This window comes from Panonychus citri, unplaced genomic scaffold (assembly GCF_014898815.1).
Source record: "Panonychus citri isolate SS breed McGregor unplaced genomic scaffold, ASM1489881v1 Contig00136, whole genome shotgun sequence".
In the NCBI taxonomy this organism is placed as follows: Eukaryota; Metazoa; Arthropoda; class Arachnida; order Trombidiformes; family Tetranychidae; genus Panonychus; species Panonychus citri.
Genome location: NW_026515541.1, coordinates 320,127 through 339,599, shown reverse-complemented (window position 1 = coordinate 339,599; position 19,473 = coordinate 320,127). Strand labels below are relative to the sequence as shown.

Below are 19,473 nucleotides of genomic sequence, written 5' to 3'. Positions count from 1 at the left end.
TCATTTTAACAACAATTAACATGTCAAAGACTCAGAGAATCAACAGAAATTTGTAACAATTAGTGATTAATAAATTTATCCACAACTTTCACCATCTAATTGTAAATAATTGATAACTTATTTTCTCAATCAATCAACATCATCTAGTTAATCAAATTAGCCGATTTACCTTACGTGATAATCTTAATTGTTTAAAAGTGTCAAACTAATGAGATTGTAAGAATTGATGATTTAAATTGTTACATTGAATTGAACAACAACAATGATTAGTTTCAAGAAAATTGAGATATGGTTGATGAAACGAATGAAAAGTTAACTTGATTACAACAATTAGTATAATTAATCAAGGAAAAAATCATTAGTTATCATTGGAAAGTGTTAATAATCAATTGATTTTAAGAAAAATCTAAAGGAATTAAAATCTAACGGTGAGTTAATTGTTCATTTGAAAACTTATCTACTTACCAAACAAGTTGAATTGGTTCAATTTTCACTCTTAATTGTTGTTGAGAAGTTAATTGTTGATCAGTTGCTTGACTCCTTTTGTGGTCGTCCAAACGGGCGCTAGTGATGCTTTCGAGCGATTGCACGCCCATTGTGAGCGGTCACAACAAGGAGTCAGGTCAGTTTATCGAAATGAACACAATCGAAAAGGTAGAAAAAAAATTCCATTGAAAAGTTTAGCATCTGATGAGGATGAAGATGCGAATCATGATGACGAAGTCACTATGATGAAATGAAAGAGACAAAGATGACGAAGATTGGCCCGTATTGATGATGAATGATGATAAAAAGAAGATGAGATTCAGGTGATGATAATTATGTAAGAGAAGAGAAAGAAAAATTTCCTCCTCATCATCATCATGGTTCCCATGTAATTCCAGGTCACTTTTTCTCGCATTTTCTGTCTTCCTTTCATCTCCCTCTCTTTCTCTCTGTCTTTTTTTTCATCTTCTCTTTCTTTTCTTCTCTCTCTCTTCCCTTAATTGCAATTGTTAACCATCTGAATTAACTGTCAACTGTTAAATTATTAGCAACTGTTACCAAATTGATTGTGTTGGCTAAAATAATTTATATAAATGTCACTTTAATATACAGATAATGGTTAAGATAAACTGTTGATTTCCAACTAATCACAATTAAACAGCATGTTAATTATGATATATATAAATTTTCACTCATTAGACAATTGAGCATTTAATTGTTTGCCAATAAATGACAAGCCAGCATTTTAATTGAAACAATCAATTAATCATTAATTTCCCTCTGACTCCCAGTAAGTAACTTAATTGTTGTCAGAAATGTTTTTGTTTCAATTTTACTTTTTGTCTACCAACTTGATTAACAATTAATTACCATCACAATCTGTTAACCACATAAATACATTGATCTATGTAGTACAATTAAATTAATCACAATTACTTAATTACGATAAATAAGATTGGTTATTAATCTGTACAATCAAATAGTTGGAAAACTTTTTCTGACAACAATTAAGTTTCGAGTTGGGAGTTTGAAATTTTTTCTCAAAAATTGTGAAGAAAAAAAAGATTCAAGTTAATCAACTAATTACCAATTAATTTTATCTTTACAATTGTGAGTATTAATTGTTGTATGTTTATAATTTAACTTGTTAACTTTGGTTTTAATTTATCAGAACTAATTGTTGACAAACACAATTAACAGTTAATCAATTTCAAGTGGTTATTGCCATTGAATAGGAAAATTAATTGAAAGGTTATATTATTATACTTGAAGGTTGTTTGGGTGTGTGACTCAATCTATTAATTATCAACAATTAGTTAATTATTTAGTGAAAATTAGTATATTCATTTGAAATATACACATCTTCAAGGTCTGGGAAAGTCACCTTAATTGTCCCACAAACAATTAATATACTTATTAATCTATAGATAATCAACAATTAAAATCCAAAGACTAATCAACAATTTGTATCATCATCATCAGTCCTCGTCATCAATTTAATCACAAGCTTATATTTGATGAAAACAATTAACTTATAATCAAATTAAACTACGACAATTAATGAGATTGCAAGAAAATTAGGAAAACAACATAATTGTTAAATCATAATGATCACAATCAGTTAATTATAATCAGTTGTTTGGTGTTTTTCTTGTTATTTCTGATTTACTGATTCATATAATTTCCTGTCACAATTAACCTTTGTAACCATTGATTAAATTAAAAGTTAACAATCAACAGTTTTCCCTCTAATTACTTAATCATAAATTGTTTCATACAAATTAAACTCTTAATTATCTTAATCACTTTCAGGAGTTGTTAATATAAGTCCACAATTACACTGGAAAGTTTTAATTGTTGCTATTAGGTGACAATTAACAAACTTAATCAGTTGATTAAAGTTAGAGAGCAAGAAGCAATTTCAATTTAATTGTCATCAGTTAATTGTTCATCAGGTTGATAGATAATTCAATTTGATATTGGAAATGAAATTATGTAAACAAGGAAATTAAATTGTAGATATTTATTATTAATTGTTAGTCAATTTTTTGCCAACAATTAAACTTTGCTGGTGTTCGGGTATTTGCCCTTAATTGTAACAATCAAAACGGTTTAATCAACTAATTAAAATCTACCCTTGTGACCCAATCAGTGCTTCCAGAAAAACTAAAATCAATTGAATCTTAATCAATCCTTTCAGATTGTTTTCTCAACTTGACAATTAACTGATTACCATTGTGTTTCTTTGATCATATTAGATGACGATTGTGGTAATCATGATGAAATTAATAATAATCAATGTGAATTGTTTATTGTTTTAATTAATTAATTGATAAACATCGTAACAATTTAAGAGAAAACAATGTTAGGAGTTTGTTTCTTGAGATGAGAATCAATTTTAATCAAACCAGCACAATCAAATAACAACAAGCACAATATAATCAAGGTTAGAAATTAACAATCATAATAGAGCAACAATTAAAACTAATAACAATTATAATTATAATAAAAAAAGTTAAATATAAGTTAACTCTCTCCTTTTGTTACAAATCAAATTAACTCAAGTGAACGAGTTGATTAAAAGTCTATGAAAGTTTTAACACTTAATTATTACAATTAAACATTATCATCATCAGGTCTCTACCTTTATAAATATTTTAATCAACTTTTCAACTCGTTTTTTATTGTAACAATCAGCAATCACAATTAACTTTCACTCTCTCTCTGTGTGTGTATAAACATATAACTTTTTTTTCACCTTTTTTTTTCATTGTGCAACAAACAATCAACAACAATTAAGGTAAGTTAGTAACAATTGTGATTGTGATGAAGATGTAAATAATTATGATGATGATTATCATCATTTGAAAGATGATAATGAAGATGCTGGAGTTCAGGGAAATAAAAAATTCCATTGAGATTGAATTTTCTATGAGATTTTATTTATTCAGATGACTTTTCATCTTCAATCTCGTCCTCCTCCCTACGATTTATCATCATCATGATTATCATCAATATCATCCTCATCATCCTCATCATTATCAACTCTCTCACTCTCACTCTCTCTCAATGAAATTGCCATTTTTTATAAAAACCATTGTCACACTGATTCAAGTTAATCAGTAAACAATTTAACTTGCAATGTTAAACAAATGTTATTATTAAATTTCATAGTTAAATTGTTGTATCATTAATCAATTTAAAACTTTAATTGACTTTGCCACCTAGGTCGGTAACCTGATTGTTTTTAATTGTCCATCATATCCGATAATTAATCAGCTCATCACCATCAATTAATTGTCACCAATCAACAGTAACAATCAACATCATCAAAACTTTTTTTCATCTTCAATTTGTTTTGTTTTTGTCAATTTTTTTTTACAACTTTACTAATCATTAATAAAGTTTTTACGATTTGCTGAATGAATCTGTTAATTATTTGGGATTACTGTCAACAATTAACATCATCATTGTCATCAAAGTTTTTATCAAGTCAACAATTAACTTCATCTGTAACTCAATCATCACCAATAGTTTGCTCATCAATAGTTAATTGTAACTATTTAAAAAACCGTAAAAGAAGAAGTGATTTAATCAAGTTAACAATTTGATAATTAATTCAATTTTAACCTTAAAGAAAATTAAATTAATCAATCAATCAAATATTGATTCACCTTTAGCACAATCAAATTAATAAAAAATACAACAGCAACAACAACATTAACAATCAATTCCAGTGACAAATTACAACTAACTAACTGATTGTAACTACAACAATTAAGCAACAACAACAACAACAACACCAATAAAAAAATGGCCTCCAAAAAACAATCAACATGGAGACGATTAATTGACTTCATGTCACTAATGAAACTTGACCTTTGCCTTTTACTTTTCGGTATTGCAAACAATTTACAAAATGTGACCGTTGTCCAGTTAGCCGAGGACAAAATGTGCATCAACAATTTAAAGTTGCCCGTTAATTATTGTCTAACGATCACCGAGAAGCACAATAACGAGGAGAACGCCCAGTTGATCCTCAAGCACGCCGACGATATCAAGAATTGGCAGTTCTTTATCATGAACATCCCAGGAACGATAATCTCAGGATTCCTTGGCTATTGGCTCGATAAGTATCCTCATTACCTCAAGTTCATGGTTTTACTTACCCTGTTTGCTGAGACCCTCCAATCAATCATATTGCTGGCAAATGCTTATGCATTTTCAATCAGTGAGTATCAATTAAGTCCTTCGTTAATTGTTGCCCAACGAGATTTAATCACTGTCATTATCAACCTTTTTTTTCCTGTCAACAATTTACTTTCCCAGTTTATTAATCGTTTACTTTTGCTACTCGATTCCCTTTATTTACCTTTAATCATGATAACAATCAAGGTTATTGTTATCATCTCAATGTTTATTGATTAACATCATCTCCAGTTGATTGTTTGAATTACTTTAAACTGAATCAAATTTGTATTTGTATTTAGTTTATTGGTTTATTATTATTATTCTTGACGATTCAATTTCCTTTTCATCAGCTGATTATTATTGTTAATTAATTTGTCCATTCACAGTTAGATTTGATTGTTACCCTTTTAATTTAATTTTTAACTTTTTTCAACCAAAAGTTACCGATCATTGATTTGTTAATTATTGATTTAATCACTTTTTTTCATTCATCAATTGATTGATTTGTTTACTTTTAGGTTGATTGTATTGTTAGGGAAAAATTAATTTTTAATTGTTTGTTTGCTTTTTAAATTTTTACATTTGATTCAATGTTTTAGTTTTTTAATTCAGTTCGGTTTCTTATTTAATTAATATCATTTTATTTGTTAATTGGTTTCAATTGTTTACATAGAAAGATATTAATGAACTTGATTCGCAGAGGAATCAGTTAATCATTTTAATCATTGGCGATTTGATTTTCGTTGATTGTTTATTTTCATCAAATCAAATGAAATCATATTGATAGCATTCAGAACATCATCAATCATTTTTGGAATTGATTGTCCACCATTTGATTTACTTGTTCTTGACCATTGGTCAAGCTGTAATCGTCTCTGATCCGATTTGCTTGATTTAGTCACTTTCGAATAAAATTTTTTAATTAATCTCATCTCTTGATTGATCCAAACTTTTAAATTTCTTTCGTTTACATGGTCGGGTCTTCCACCTGATTGTGAGCCTGGGCCTTGATTAGCATTTGAATTAACTGATTGTGATTCAACGTTGATCAATTGGCTGAGACTTACAAGGAAAATTACTGCAATTAAATTCATCACAATTAAGAAAATAGTTAATCACTTTAAGTTATCAATGTTACTATTTGAAACTGTTATGGTTTAAATTTTTTTCAAGTTGAGCTTTTTATTCAATCACAATTAGGACGATTTTTAATTAGATTATGATTATTTGATCAGGTTAAAGATCAAACAATTTAATTTGTCACTTTATCATTTATATAATGACTAAATTAGCTGATTTTTAATTGATCAGCGATTCGTTTAATTAACTTATTTGCATTTAATCATGTTGATTATCAAGGTTTTGATCATCAAAAATAGTTTGATTGTTCAGATTTTTAAGGATAAGGTAATTTAATTGTCAACCGCTTAATTTTAATTAGACAAAGTTAATTTTAATTTGATCAATTAACTTGGGTGGTAACAAACTCTTAACTTGAAAATGTCATCTAAACACTTACAATCAGTTAATTGTTTAACCTGAATAGATTTATACTAATCTTAATCATCTATGGTTGATAAATAAGGTGTTGGGACAATTAACAAGATTGTAATCAACTAACAATCAAATCTAACTTGTTCATTCAATAATAACTTCGCAATTAAAAGACTCGATTAAGTGTAATTGTCAACAATCAATTAATCACATGGAAAGAATTTCAATTCTCATAGAAAAAAAAGGTCACCAAGTTATCGTCTAGACCATTAAATTCCAAATAATTAGAATTTAATTTAAATAATTTAGAATAAATTAGTTAATTCAATTCGATTTACAATCAAGTTTAATTATCTAATTTTCATTAAAAAAAATAATCGAATCTCAATATTGAAACTAAATAGAAAACCAGATGGCAGCACTTTCGTCAGAATTTTTGTTTACATTTAATGGAAATTTTTAATTTTCTTATTTGAATTTACTTTTCGATTTAATTACTAATTGTTATCATGTTTTCTAATTATCTTTACAGCCTCATATGCCATTCTTTTGGCTTATGTTCCGTTCGCATTAGGAGGAGGAATGTTCCTAATCTATGGAGCCTGTTACACTTACGTCGCTTGGTCAACTCCACCTGAATTGTTGATCATTAGATTTGCTATAATGGAGTTTGTTAACATGAGTGGTAAGTTAATTGTTTTGGTTGTTGATCAGCGCCATTTTCTAACAATTTGCTTGTTTTCCATTGTTGAATATAAACAGCGGGATTCATTGGTACTTATATAAGTGGACAGATACTTATAATGAAACCATGGGTTCCCGATCAAGCTCGTAATTATATTGGAGTCTTAGCTTTATCAACGATTCTCTTGATGACCACCCTGTTGATGGCGAGTTTATTTAAATTGAAAAACATGCCCAAGGCAACAGCAGAAAACGCTAATCGTAAATTATGCGCTGTATTTGTGGACGTATTCAAATTGAGCCGTTTAAATGATTTATTTTCCACTTTCTTCAAACGGCGACCCAACGCTGGGCGAGTCCGTCTACTGTTGTTAGTATTATCGGGTACCCTTTGTCTTGGTGCATTCCATGGAGAGGAAACAATCGGCTACCAATATGCCCAACGTGTTTACGGCTGGTCAGCGGAAAAATATTCAACCCTCTATTCACTTTTATCCATAATACCAGCATTAGCAACTTCCCTTGGACCTCACATATTGAAAACATGTCTCGGTTTATCCGATTCACTGATAGGAATTCTTGGAACTATTTCTGTTTTCACCATGAATCTCATCCATGGGGTTATCCTTACACCCTATGGTTTCATTCTTACCTACATAACGGGTGCTCTTCACAGAGTTTCCTTCGTCGCCTTTAGGTCACTAATATCAACGATGGTTGATTCTTGCGAGGCCGCTAAAATATTCACCCTGATCACAGTATTTGATTCCTATGGTGCTCTTGGCTCAGCCTTCATGTACACCCGAGTATTTAATGTAACAATTCAAAACAATCCTGGTCTAACATTTATCATCGCCGCGAGCATATTAACAATTCCCGTGTTGACCTGCATATGGCTTGAAATAACCCGATCAAAATGGGAGCCGAAAATACCTTCCGAAAAGGACAATATCTATGGACAAAAGTCCCATCCAGAAAGCGCAATTAACGACAATCAAAATCATCCATCACCAACATTAATGAAAATCAAAGATTTAACCATTGTAAATGTATCAGAGAAATTTTAACTCTACAATTAATTTTAATTGTGATTAGTGGTTAATTTTTTTTTGTTCAACTCTCGTTACTTGTATTATTTTATATTGTCTTGATATTATCAATTTCAATCCTAATCATTGTTTTCATCTAAATTCAAGTTAAAAACTTTTTTTACCTAATTAAATTAATCATGACAAATCTGCTATGATATAAATAAAAGTCCAAAACATTTTCCATTAAATTAATCTAATTGTGATTAAATTGAAACAAAGAAAATTGTTCAAATGAACTCGGTTGATTGTTATCACAATGAAAACTCAGTTGTTCTTGGAATTAGGAATTAATTGTTGATCACTTTGAGTTGGTAGCAATTTAAGAAACTCTGACAAACTATCAACAGAAATTAACTTAAACATTGATTAAGAATTAATTGTTCCGATTGATTGATTGAGATTAAGTAATTAACCATCATAACGCTTTCACTACCTAGGAAAATTTAGATGATGCTAATGAAATCCTGTTAATTGTCACACGATTTTAATCACAATTCAACGTTTTAACAGTAACAATTAACAAGAAAAAGTTAATCCCTTGGAAAGGATTAATTGTCACTAGGAATCAACAAATTGCTACTCAATTTCTTAAAATAATGTAGATGGAGCCAATGTGATCATGGATTTAATTAGAATGCTACAAATGCTCAGAATACTCGGAATTTAATCAATTTTGATGATACATTTTCTCATGAATTTATCATCTCTGAGTTGAATTTATTTCACTTGGTGAACCGTTTCAACTGATTATTATCATTTTCTCCTCAGCAACATGTAATCCTCATGAAAGAATGAAAGAAAAACAAGGAAACCTACAAAAAGAAAACAATTTACCTGCTTACCTGAATTTCTCATTCCTTTTATCTTTCCATCTCATCATCTCATCATCTTGTCATCTTCATCTTCATCTTCATCTTCATTTGCCTTTTCTGTAGATCGATAAATCTTACCAACAATGAATAGATTGAGGAAAAGTGTCGCATCAAATGTTTGTTTATATTTACCATCTGTAATGTAAAAATTACATAAAAATTAAAAGGGGTTGAATTTATATTTGATTAGAGCACAATTAGTTGATTAATTAACCCTTTAAAGGTATAATTTAACCCTTAGTCTTCACTGACTATTCGATTAAAAAAAACACAAGACGTAACCATTGACTATTTAGTTCAATGTAACGGGTCAAATAAGGTCTTCACTGACTCTTTGTTTGACTGGAACAAGTTAGCACCACAATTATTAGGTCTTCACTGACCTTTTCACACAGTTTATTAAATGTTGTATAAATGAATTTATTTAATTAACTTATTACTAGAAAATTTAACAATAAAACAATATTGATGAAAGTGGTGGCGATTTGACTTTGGTTGATCTTCACTGATCGAAACCAGAGTCATTAGTTGATCTTCACTGATCTAACTAATTACCTCTTCTAATTAACAAAATCTATTATTTTATAAAGAAAAATGAGTTTATCGCTAGTGGAATCTATATAAAATATGAGCTTCAGCCAGAAATTCCCTGAATATTTCCAATCAGAAATGATCACTAAATATGAATTCCAAATAAACACTTCCTTGGAAATAATAACCAATCGATACTGAAAAGGAATTGATTAATTAAACTAAACTCGAACAAGAGATTTAATCTTTACTAATTTTTAATTTAGATAAATTTAATTAATCATCAACATGATTAATTAACCATCACCATCATAATCAAGTAATCAACTAACTTGTTGTTGTTGTTGTTGTTGTTGATTGTCATCAACAATCAAATCATCATCATCATCAACAATTGATGTTGATTAACAAAATTAATATTTGTTAACCTGTTGTTGTTGTGATTGATTAACAGCAACAATAACAATAAATATTTGGTAACAATTAGTTAATTAATTGTAGGTTGAAAGAGAGAGAAATTAAATCAAAAAGAAAGAGAAAAGAAAGAGAAAAAGAAAGAGAAAAAGAAAATAAAGAAAGAGATGAGAAAGAGGATTTCTTATCCTTTGGTTTCTCTTTCCAAAAGTTGACTTTACATTACATCTAATTGAAGAGGTTTGTTTTTCTGATCAGGTTTTATCAATCAATTGATATTGAATAATATTACATTTCCGTCGACTTAAATTTGAGCAGTTTCTGCCAAAGCAAAGGGTGAAGTCCATATTTCGAGAAGGGCATCATAGAATTATTCGTTATCGATTTCGTTGGCACTCCTTTGTACCAACCAGTTGAAAACATTATCGTCAGGTTCATGACAGTTTAAGTTGATGATTTTATCTTTCGTATAGTGATAGGGTTGATAATATGAAAGTGTAGGATTACAATTCAGGTAAGGTGAAGAGTAAAAATGTGAAGACAAACATTTAACTGAGTTTGATTCCAAGTAAAGATTAGGATAATTAACGTGATCAGATTTGTCAATCAATTTTGGTATCTCTTCAGCTAGTGGTATTTCAAGAGGATCAACTAATTCTAAAAAGGGGAAAGTTTCTTCTTGTACATTCTGTTCATTAGATTCGCATTGATTCGACTCTATCTGATCAAGATTTTCAATAATTTCAGTTTCCTTTTCGATCTCTAACGAATGTTTAGCACTTGGTAAACTCGTGAGATTAATCAAATTTGAATTATTATTATCAATTGTTTTAGCTGTACAGTCAATTATAAGATTAGCTTTAGTCATTAGATCTTGACCAATTAAAGCATCGAATTGATGTGGCAAATATTCAGTAACTTGGACAATTGTTGTTATTGCAACTGCTGATTTGTCATCAAAAATTTTAATTCTAACTTTGACTTGTCCAAGTATTTTAACTGGGCTATTGTTAACAGCTAAGGGAGGAGGCGCAAGGTATGGTTGTAAGTTTAAATTCAGTCGATCAACTAGATTTTTACTGATTAGAGTTAAACCGGAACAGATCGAACATTGCTTGGACTTTGTTATTATTTAATTTGATTTCTTTATGAATTAGATTTGAATGTGGAATTGGAAAAAGTGAAGAAACTGAAGAGTTGGGTTTCTCATTGATTTGGTTGATTTTTAATGGTAATTGATTTGAATCCAAATAATTTTCATTTTCATTTTGCTTTACTCTTGAGTTGACGGTTTTATCTACTAATTTAGCAGCATTAATAAGTTCTGTTAATGTTTGAGGATTTTGTAATGTTATTATGAATTTAGCTTGAGGTAAAAGTCTTTCAATGATGAAGATTATCATGAGCTTTTCTGGCATCTTTTTACTCATTCTCAAACATAATTCTTGAATTTGATAGACAAAGTTAGTCGTTAGCTGATTAGACTCTTGTTTGCTATAATGAAATTGATGAGAGAGATGAGCTTGATAATGAGCTGGGCAAAGGTCTAAGATCATTCTATTTCTTAATTCATCATAAGTTTTTGGTATTTCTCGGAAAGAATGAGGACTACAGGTAACGTTGTACCATTTGCGAGCTGAACCTTACAAATAAAAAGGAATAATCTTAAACATCTCAACAGCACCAAGACCTAAAGCACTAGAAGCTAATTCAAAGTTAATTAACCAATCAATTAAATCTTCATTGTCACCTTTGAATGGGTCAATGGTGATATGATTATTTAGGACATGGTTTGAATTTATAGTGTTAATTGATGGATTAAATCCAATCGAATTTAATCCAAAGTGATTCATTGTTAACAAGATTTTAAGTTAAAGGAGAGAGATATTTGAATTAGTTATAATTGTATGAAATGAAGAAAATCTACCGTCTTCACTGACAGTAAGGTTGAGGATTATTCCTAACTGAACAATTTCGGAACGAGAATGAACAAGAGTTTATAAAATTTCAAGAAAGCGAAAGAGGAAAAGATACCAAAAAGACTTACTTTTACAAATTTGAATGAATAATTAGAATTAGGATTATTAGGTTAAATTTGTTTGAATAATAAAATGATAATGATATCGATTTTGATTTTTGATTTCAGAATAAACAATTATTAAGCTTGTCGATTATTAATACATTGATTTTTTTTCACATTTTGATAATTGTTAATTTGTTGATTGTAGAATTGGATATATTAATTGTTTATTGTAGATTGTTGATTATTGATTGTTGATTTATTAATTGTTTTGTTTTTTAATTGATGATGAGTTTTTTTTATTAGTATACAGGGCGTAACAACCAAATATCCGGACTTTTGACGCTTTACCGTTTTTAGGCTATTTATCAGGTCAGACTTTTTACTTCGCGATTCAACAGAGAAAATGTGAAAGTTTTGTTGTGTTAAGGTTCTGAACTTTTCCATAGAGCCATTGCAGAGCAGTGGCCTCTCAAAGTCGGAAAAGTGGTACATTTAGATGCAAAACTTTTTTCGAGAAATTTTTTCCCTCCATTTAAAAGTACTACAATTATCAAACTAACCGAGCTAATCATCTTTTTGATCTGACTTTTCGTTCAGGAGTAATCGGCATTCAAAGGTGCGTACTTATCCCATTGACTTTGCCATGAAATTTTTGGCATTGTTTGATTGTCTTGAAATTAAGTCCTAGTAAATTCCCGATGCCGAAATTAGTATTTAGGCCAAAAAAATTCATCTAGATGTCCTAGTTGGTCTGAAATCAGTGCCTATTTGTTTCATTCAGTAGATTATTTGGCCTTATGGTAAACTTGTTAAACGACTAACATTCGAGATTAAACTCGCCTAAATAAAACAAATGCTCAGAATACTCGGAATTTAATCAATTTTGATGATACATTTTCTCATGAATTTATCATCTCTGAGTTGAATTTATTTCACTTGGTGAACCGTTTCAACTGATTATTATCATTTTCTCCTCAGCAACATGTAATCCTCATGAAAGAATGAAAGAAAAACAAGGAAACCTACAAAAAGAAAACAATTTACCTGCTTACCTGAATTTCTCATTCCTTTTATCTTTCCATCTCATCATCTCATCATCTTGTCATCTTCATCTTCATCTTCATCTTCATTTGCCTTTTCTGTAGATCGATAAATCTTACCAACAATGAATAGATTGAGGAAAAGTGTCGCATCAAATGTTTGTTTATATTTACCATCTGTAATGTAAAAATTACATAAAAATTAAAAGGGGTTGAATTTATATTTGATTAGAGCACAATTAGTTGATTAATTAACCCTTTAAAGGTATAATTTAACCCTTAGTCTTCACTGACTATTCGATTAAAAAAAACACAAGACGTAACCATTGACTATTTAGTTCAATGTAACGGGTCAAATAAGGTCTTCACTGACTCTTTGTTTGACTGGAACAAGTTAGCACCACAATTATTAGGTCTTCACTGACCTTTTCACACAGTTTATTAAATGTTGTATAAATGAATTTATTTAATTAACTTATTACTAGAAAATTTAACAATAAAACAATATTGATGAAAGTGGTGGCGATTTGACTTTGGTTGATCTTCACTGATCGAAACCAGAGTCATTAGTTGATCTTCACTGATCTAACTAATTACCTCTTCTAATTAACAAAATCTATTATTTTATAAAGAAAAATGAGTTTATCCCTAGTGGAATCTAATTGAAGAGGTTTGTTTTATGATCAGGTTTTATCAATCAATTGATATTGAATAATATTACAACACCATCCTAATACAATTTCCAATAAAATCCTCAATTCTATCAGTTAATTGATTTTCCAACCATCGTATCAATCAAGTCCCTTCGTTAATTGTTGCCCTGCGAGATTTAATCACTGTCATTATCAACCTTTTTTTCCTGTCAACAATTTACTTTCCCAATTTACTTTTGCTACTCGATTCCCTTTATTTACCTTTAATCATGATAACAATCAAGGTTATTGTCATCATCTCAATGTTTATCGATTAACATCATCTCCAGTTGATTGTTTGAATTACTTTAAACTGAATCAAATTTGTATTTGTATTTAGTTTATTGGTTTATTATTATTATTATTATTATTAACTCTTGACAATTCAATTTCCTTTTCATCAGCTGATTATTATTGTTAATTAATTTGTCCATTCACAGTTAGATTTGATTGTTACCCTTTTAATTTAATTTTTAACTTTTTTTTCAACCAAAAGTTACCGATCATTGATTTGTTAATTATTGATTTAATCACTTTTTTTTCATTCATCAATTGATTGATTTGTTTACTTTTAGGTTGATTGCATTGTTAGGGAAAAAATTAATTTTTAATTGTTTGTTTATTTTTCAAATTTTTACATTTGATTCAATGTTTTAGTTTTTTAATCCAGTTCGTTTTCTTATTTAATATCATTTTATTTGTTAATTGGTTTCAATTGTTTACATAGAAAGATATTAATGAACCTGATTCGCAGAGGAATCAGTTAATATCATGCCCACGGATGTAGAATTTCCTCAATTCAAATGGAATACTCTTGAGATCATTAATAATAGGCCCATGGCTGTTTTGGTTCAATTCAATTGGAATACTCTTGATAGCATTCGGAAAAGCATCAATAATTTTTTGTCGAACCGCTGCATTTATCTCATTAGCACTCTTTATCTGATCCGATTTGATTGATTCCTTCGCTTCCGAATAAAGTTTTCCAATTAATTTCATCACACGATTGTTCCAAATTTCTAAATTTCTGTCGTTTACTTTGTCGGGTCCTCCATCTGATGGTGAGCCTGAGCCTTGATTAGCACTTAAATTAACTGATTGTGATTCAACGGCGATCAATTGGCTGAGAGTTACAAGGAAAATTACTGTAATTAAATTCATCACAATTAAGAAAATAGTTAATCACTTTAAGTTATCAATGTTACTATTTGAAACTGTTGTGGTTTAAATTGTTTTCAAATTGAGCTTTTTATACAGTTACAATTAGCAAGATTTTTAATTAGATTATGATTATTTGATCAGGTTAAAGATCAAACAATTTAATTTGCCACTTCATCATTTAGATAATGACTAAATTGGCTGATTTCTAATTGATCAGCGATTCGTTTAATTAACTTATTTGCATTTAATCATGTTGATTGTCAAGGTTTTGATCATCAAAAATAGTTTGATTGTTCAGATTTTTAAGGATAAGGTAATTTAATTGTCAACCGTTTAATTTTAATTAGACAAAGTTAATTTTAATTTGATCAATTAACTTGGGTGGTAACAATTAAACAAACTCTTAACTTGAAAATGTCATCTTAACACTTACAATCAGTTAATTGTTTAACCTGAATAGATTTATACTAATCTTAATCATCTATGGTTGATAAATAAGGTGTTGGAACAATTAACAAGATTGTAATCAACTAACAATCAAATCTAACTTGTTCATTCAATAATAACTTCGCAATTAAATGACTTGATTAAGTGAAATTGTCAACAATCAATTAATCACATGGAAAGAATTTCAATTCTCATAGAAAAAAGAGGTCACCAAGTTATCTTCTAGACCATTAAATTCCAAATAATTAGAATTTAATCTAAATAATTTAGAATAAATTAGTTAATTTAATTCGATTTACAATCAAGTTTAATTATCTAATTTTCATTAAAAAAAAATAATCGAATCTCAATATTGAAACTAAATAGAAAACCAGATGGCAGCACTTTCGTCAGAATTTTTGTTTACATTTAATGGAAATTTTTAATTTTCTTATTTGAATTTACTTTTCGATTTAATTACTAATTGTTATCATGTTTTCTAATTATCTTTACAGCCTCATATGCCATTCTTTTGGCTTATGTTCCGTTCGCATTAGGAGGAGGAATGTTCCTAATCTATGGAGCCTGTTACACTTACGTCGCTTGGTCAACTCCACCTGAATTGTTGATCATTAGATTTGCTATAATGGAGTTTGTTAACATGAGTGGTAAGTTAATTGTTTTGGTTGTTGATCAGCGCCATTTTCTAACAATTTGCTTGTTTTCCATTGTTGAATATAAACAGCGGATTCATTGGTACTTATATAAGTGGACAGATACTTATAATGAAACCATGGGTTCCCGATCAAGCTCGTAATTATATTGGAGTCTTAGCTTTATCAACGATTCTCTTGATGACCACCCTGTTGATGGCGAGTTTATTTAAATTGAAAAACATGCCCAAGGCAACAGCAGAAAACGCTAATCGTAAATTATGCGCTGTATTTGTGGACGTATTCAAATTGAGCCGTTTAAATGATTTATTTTCCACTTTCTTCAAACGGCGACCCAACGCTGGGCGAGTCCGTCTACTGTTGTTAGTATTATCGGGTACCCTTTGTCTTGGTGCATTCCATGGAGAGGAAACAATCGGCTACCAATATGCCCAACGTGTTTACGGCTGGTCAGCGGAAAAATATTCAACCCTCTATTCACTTTTATCCATAATACCAGCATTAGCAACTTCCCTTGGACCTCACATATTGAAAACATGTCTCGGTTTATCCGATTCACTGATAGGAATTCTTGGAACTATTTCTGTTTTCACCATGAATCTCATCCATGGGGTTATCCTTACACCCTATGGTTTCATTCTTACCTACATAACGGGTGCTCTTCACAGAGTTTCCTTCGTCGCCTTTAGGTCACTAATATCAACGATGGTTGATTCCTGCGAGGCCGCTAAAATATTCACCCTGATCACAGTATTTGATTCCTATGGTGCTCTTGGCTCAGCCTTCATGTACACCCGAGTATTTAATGTAACAATTCAAAACAATCCTGGTCTAACATTTATCATCGCCGCGAGCATATTAACAATTCCCGTGTTGACCTGCATATGGCTTGAAATAACCCGATCAAAATGGGAGCCGAAAATACCTTCCGAAAAGGACAATATCTATGGACAAAAGTCACATCCAGAAAACGCAATTAACGACAATCAAAATCATCCATCACCAACATTAATGAAAATCAAAGATTTAACCATTGTAAATGTATCAGAGAAATTTTAACTCTACAATTAATTTTAATTGTGATGTTTTTTTTTGTTCAACTCTCGTTACTTGTATTATTTTATATTGTCTTGATATTATCAATTTCAATCCTAATCATTGTTTTCATCTAAATTCAAGTTAAAAACTTTTTTTACCACAATTAAATTAATCATGACAAATCTGCTATGATATAAATAAAAGTCGAAAACATTTTCCATTAAATTAATCTAATTGTGATTAAATTGAAACAAAGAAAATTGTTCAAATGAACTCGGTTGATTGTTATCACAATGAAAACTCAGTTGTTCTCGAGGAATTAATTGTTGATCACTTTGAGTTGGTAGCAATTTAAGAAACTCTGACAAACTATCAATAGAAATTAACTTAAACATTGATTAAGAATTAATTGTTCCAATTGATTGATTGAGATTAAGTAATTAACCGTCATAACGCTTTCACTACCTAGGAAAATTTAGATGATGCTAATGAAATCCTGTTAATTGTCACACGATTTTAATCACAATTCAACGTTTAACAGTAACAATTAACAAGAAAAAATTAATCCCTTGGAAAGGATTAATTGTCACCAGGAATCAAGGTAAATACGACAATTAAGGATTAACCAAAATTAAGAAACTATAACAATAATCAGAAATCAATTATCTTAATCATATTGTAATATTAATAAAATGAATATAAATATAAATCGATCAACAATTAACTAATAACAATCAATGTAAAAACTTGAAAATAAAAAAAAGTTTCTCGTTCAACTTTTGTTTCATCCAAATTATTTATTTATTTTTCCTAAAATAGACAATCAATTGATCACTAATTGTAATCAATTATGAGCCAAGATTTTCCCAAAGATTTGACCAAGGGTCAAGTGATAATTAATTTCCTTAAATTGTTGAAATTTGACATTTACCTGTTCCTCAATGTATCGCAATTGTGATGCAAGGAGTGACCATCACACAATTAGCAGAGGACAAGATGTGTATTAATCAATTACATTTTCCAAAGGAATATTGTTTAACCTTAACAACTAATCACAGTCACGAATCAACAACTCAATCAATTCTGGTTCATGCTAATACCCTGAAGAATTGGCAAACAGTGATAGAAACAGTTCCATCCACAATTATTGCTCTGTTCCTGAGTTATTGGCTTCAGAATTATCCTCATTATCTGAAAACACTAATCATGGTTCCATGTTTTGGTTACATCATTCAGATTTTCATCTTCTTAACAAATGCCTTCTTTTTTAAAGTTCGTAAGTACAGTTGATTGTTGGGGTTTCGCTTTCATTGTTTGGCTAATTTTCTTAATTGTTCACAGCTTCTTGGGCTATATTACTTGCTTATGTTCCCTCTGGTCTCCTTGGTGGGATAACTTTATTGATGAGTTCGTATTCAACTTACGTTTCTTGGTCAACACCAACACGATTCCTGATCATCAGATTTGCTATTTTTGAACTTGTCACCAAAATCGGTACGTAATTGGAAACTAATCAGTACCATTTATATCCACAATTAACTGAAATATTTGCATCCCAATAGGTGTATTAACTGGTACTTATGCTGGTGGTAATATACTTGCAATGAAACCCTGGTTTCATGATCAACCCGAAAACTATTTGGGAGTTTTAATTGTTTCATTAGGTTTGTTGGTCTTATCATTGATTTTGGGCTTTTTCATTCACCTGGAAGGTGTTCCCGAAACGGCCGCTCATTTGGCATCTAGAGGCCACAAAGAGATAGCTAAAGATGTATTTCAATTTTCGCGATTCAAAGAATTGGCTCAGCCATTAGTCGTTAAAAGAACAGGTAAAAACAGGCTCAAATTGATTTTCCTCGTAATCTCTGGAGTAATTGTTTGGATAACATTGTCCGGCGATGACGCAATAGCCTTCCAATTCACCCAACAGGTATATGGATGGTCAGCATCTAAGTACACAAAGTTGTCGACCTTCCTGAACGCCATGCCCGCCGTGTTAACTGTAATCGCTCCTCAAATATTTAAAATGTTTAACCTTCACGATGCGACAATCGGGCTAATCGGTATACTCTCATTGCTCTCAGCGAACGCGATTAAAGGTGTAATAACCAATGAAATCGGGTACGTGATGTGCGTCCTTTCAGCTGGACTATCTTCATTGGCCAGTATCGCCAATCGAGCCTTAATTAGTCAGATAATAGATCCCGAGGAAACGGCCAAAGTATTTGCAATACTTGGATCACTTAATTCCTACATGTCAATTGCAGCCGCTTATGCTTACACCAGTATATTTAGTGCAACAATTAACACCCGTCCAGGGTTAATTTATAATTTAGCGACATTTTTGTTAATCTTTCCAATGGGCAATTTTCTGGTCAACAATATAACAATGAACCGATCAAAAAGCAAATCAACTCCATCACCTCCCAATCTGCCAACAATTAGTCCCTCATTAGATATAAGTGGTAATCCAATTGAATTGGATTCAAAGCCTAACCATTCTGGTGAAACTCAGGTTGAAATTGTTTCACCTTCCGTGTAATTTAAATTGTAAACATTTAATAAACTGATTAACTAGTAAAACAATCAACAAATTGCTACTCAATTTCTTACAATAATGTAGATGGAGCCAATGTGATCATGGATTTAATTAGAA

The 19,473-nt window shown here is 30.2% G+C and overlaps 3 protein-coding genes across 4 annotated transcripts; all 3 read left to right on the top strand.

Annotated features, from left to right (window-relative positions):
* Positions 1 to 289: 289 nt before the first annotated feature.
* Positions 290 to 8,134, top strand: LOC128392637 (uncharacterized). 2 transcript variants are annotated; one of them, XM_053352692.1, is made up of 4 exons: positions 290 to 428; positions 3,715 to 4,717; positions 6,704 to 6,856; positions 6,934 to 8,134. In XM_053352692.1, the coding sequence occupies exons 2-4, from the start codon at positions 4,300 to 4,302 to the stop codon at positions 7,920 to 7,922; spliced, it is 1,560 nt and encodes a 519-aa protein (XP_053208667.1). In that variant the 5' UTR covers positions 290 to 428; positions 3,715 to 4,299; the 3' UTR covers positions 7,923 to 8,134. The 2 variants fall into 2 exon arrangements, with proteins under 2 accessions (XP_053208667.1, XP_053208666.1); XM_053352691.1 differs by lacking the exon at positions 290 to 428 and adding an exon at positions 2,771 to 3,286.
* Positions 8,135 to 15,589: 7,455 nt separating this feature from the next.
* Positions 15,590 to 17,077, top strand: LOC128392649 (uncharacterized; the record flags this gene model as incomplete). Its single annotated transcript, XM_053352703.1, is given in 2 exon segments — positions 15,590 to 15,852; positions 15,854 to 17,077. Coding segments are annotated over 2 exon segments (1,248 nt in total), but the record flags the coding sequence as incomplete, so codon positions are not given.
* A 450-nt stretch (positions 17,078 to 17,527) lies between these two features.
* Positions 17,528 to 19,411, top strand: LOC128392638 (uncharacterized). The gene is given in 4 exon segments (XM_053352693.1): positions 17,528 to 17,761; positions 17,764 to 18,093; positions 18,159 to 18,311; positions 18,380 to 19,411. Coding segments are annotated over 4 exon segments (1,557 nt in total). The 5' UTR covers positions 17,528 to 17,667; the 3' UTR covers positions 19,360 to 19,411.
* Positions 19,412 to 19,473: the final 62 nt, after the last annotated feature.

What these genes read in the sequence shown, in the direction of transcription:
- LOC128392637 (XM_053352692.1), top strand. Translation starts at nt 4,300, where the DNA reads ATGGCCTCCAAAAAACAATCAACATGGAGACGATTAATTGACTTCATG. An exon ending in TGCTTATGCATTTTCAATCA is followed by an intron (nt 4,718 to 6,703) that starts GTGAGTATCAAT and finishes TTATCTTTACAG; the next exon opens with CCTCATATGCCATTCTTTTG. An exon ending in GGAGTTTGTTAACATGAGTG is followed by an intron (nt 6,857 to 6,933) that starts GTAAGTTAATTG and finishes GAATATAAACAG; the next exon opens with CGGGATTCATTGGTACTTAT.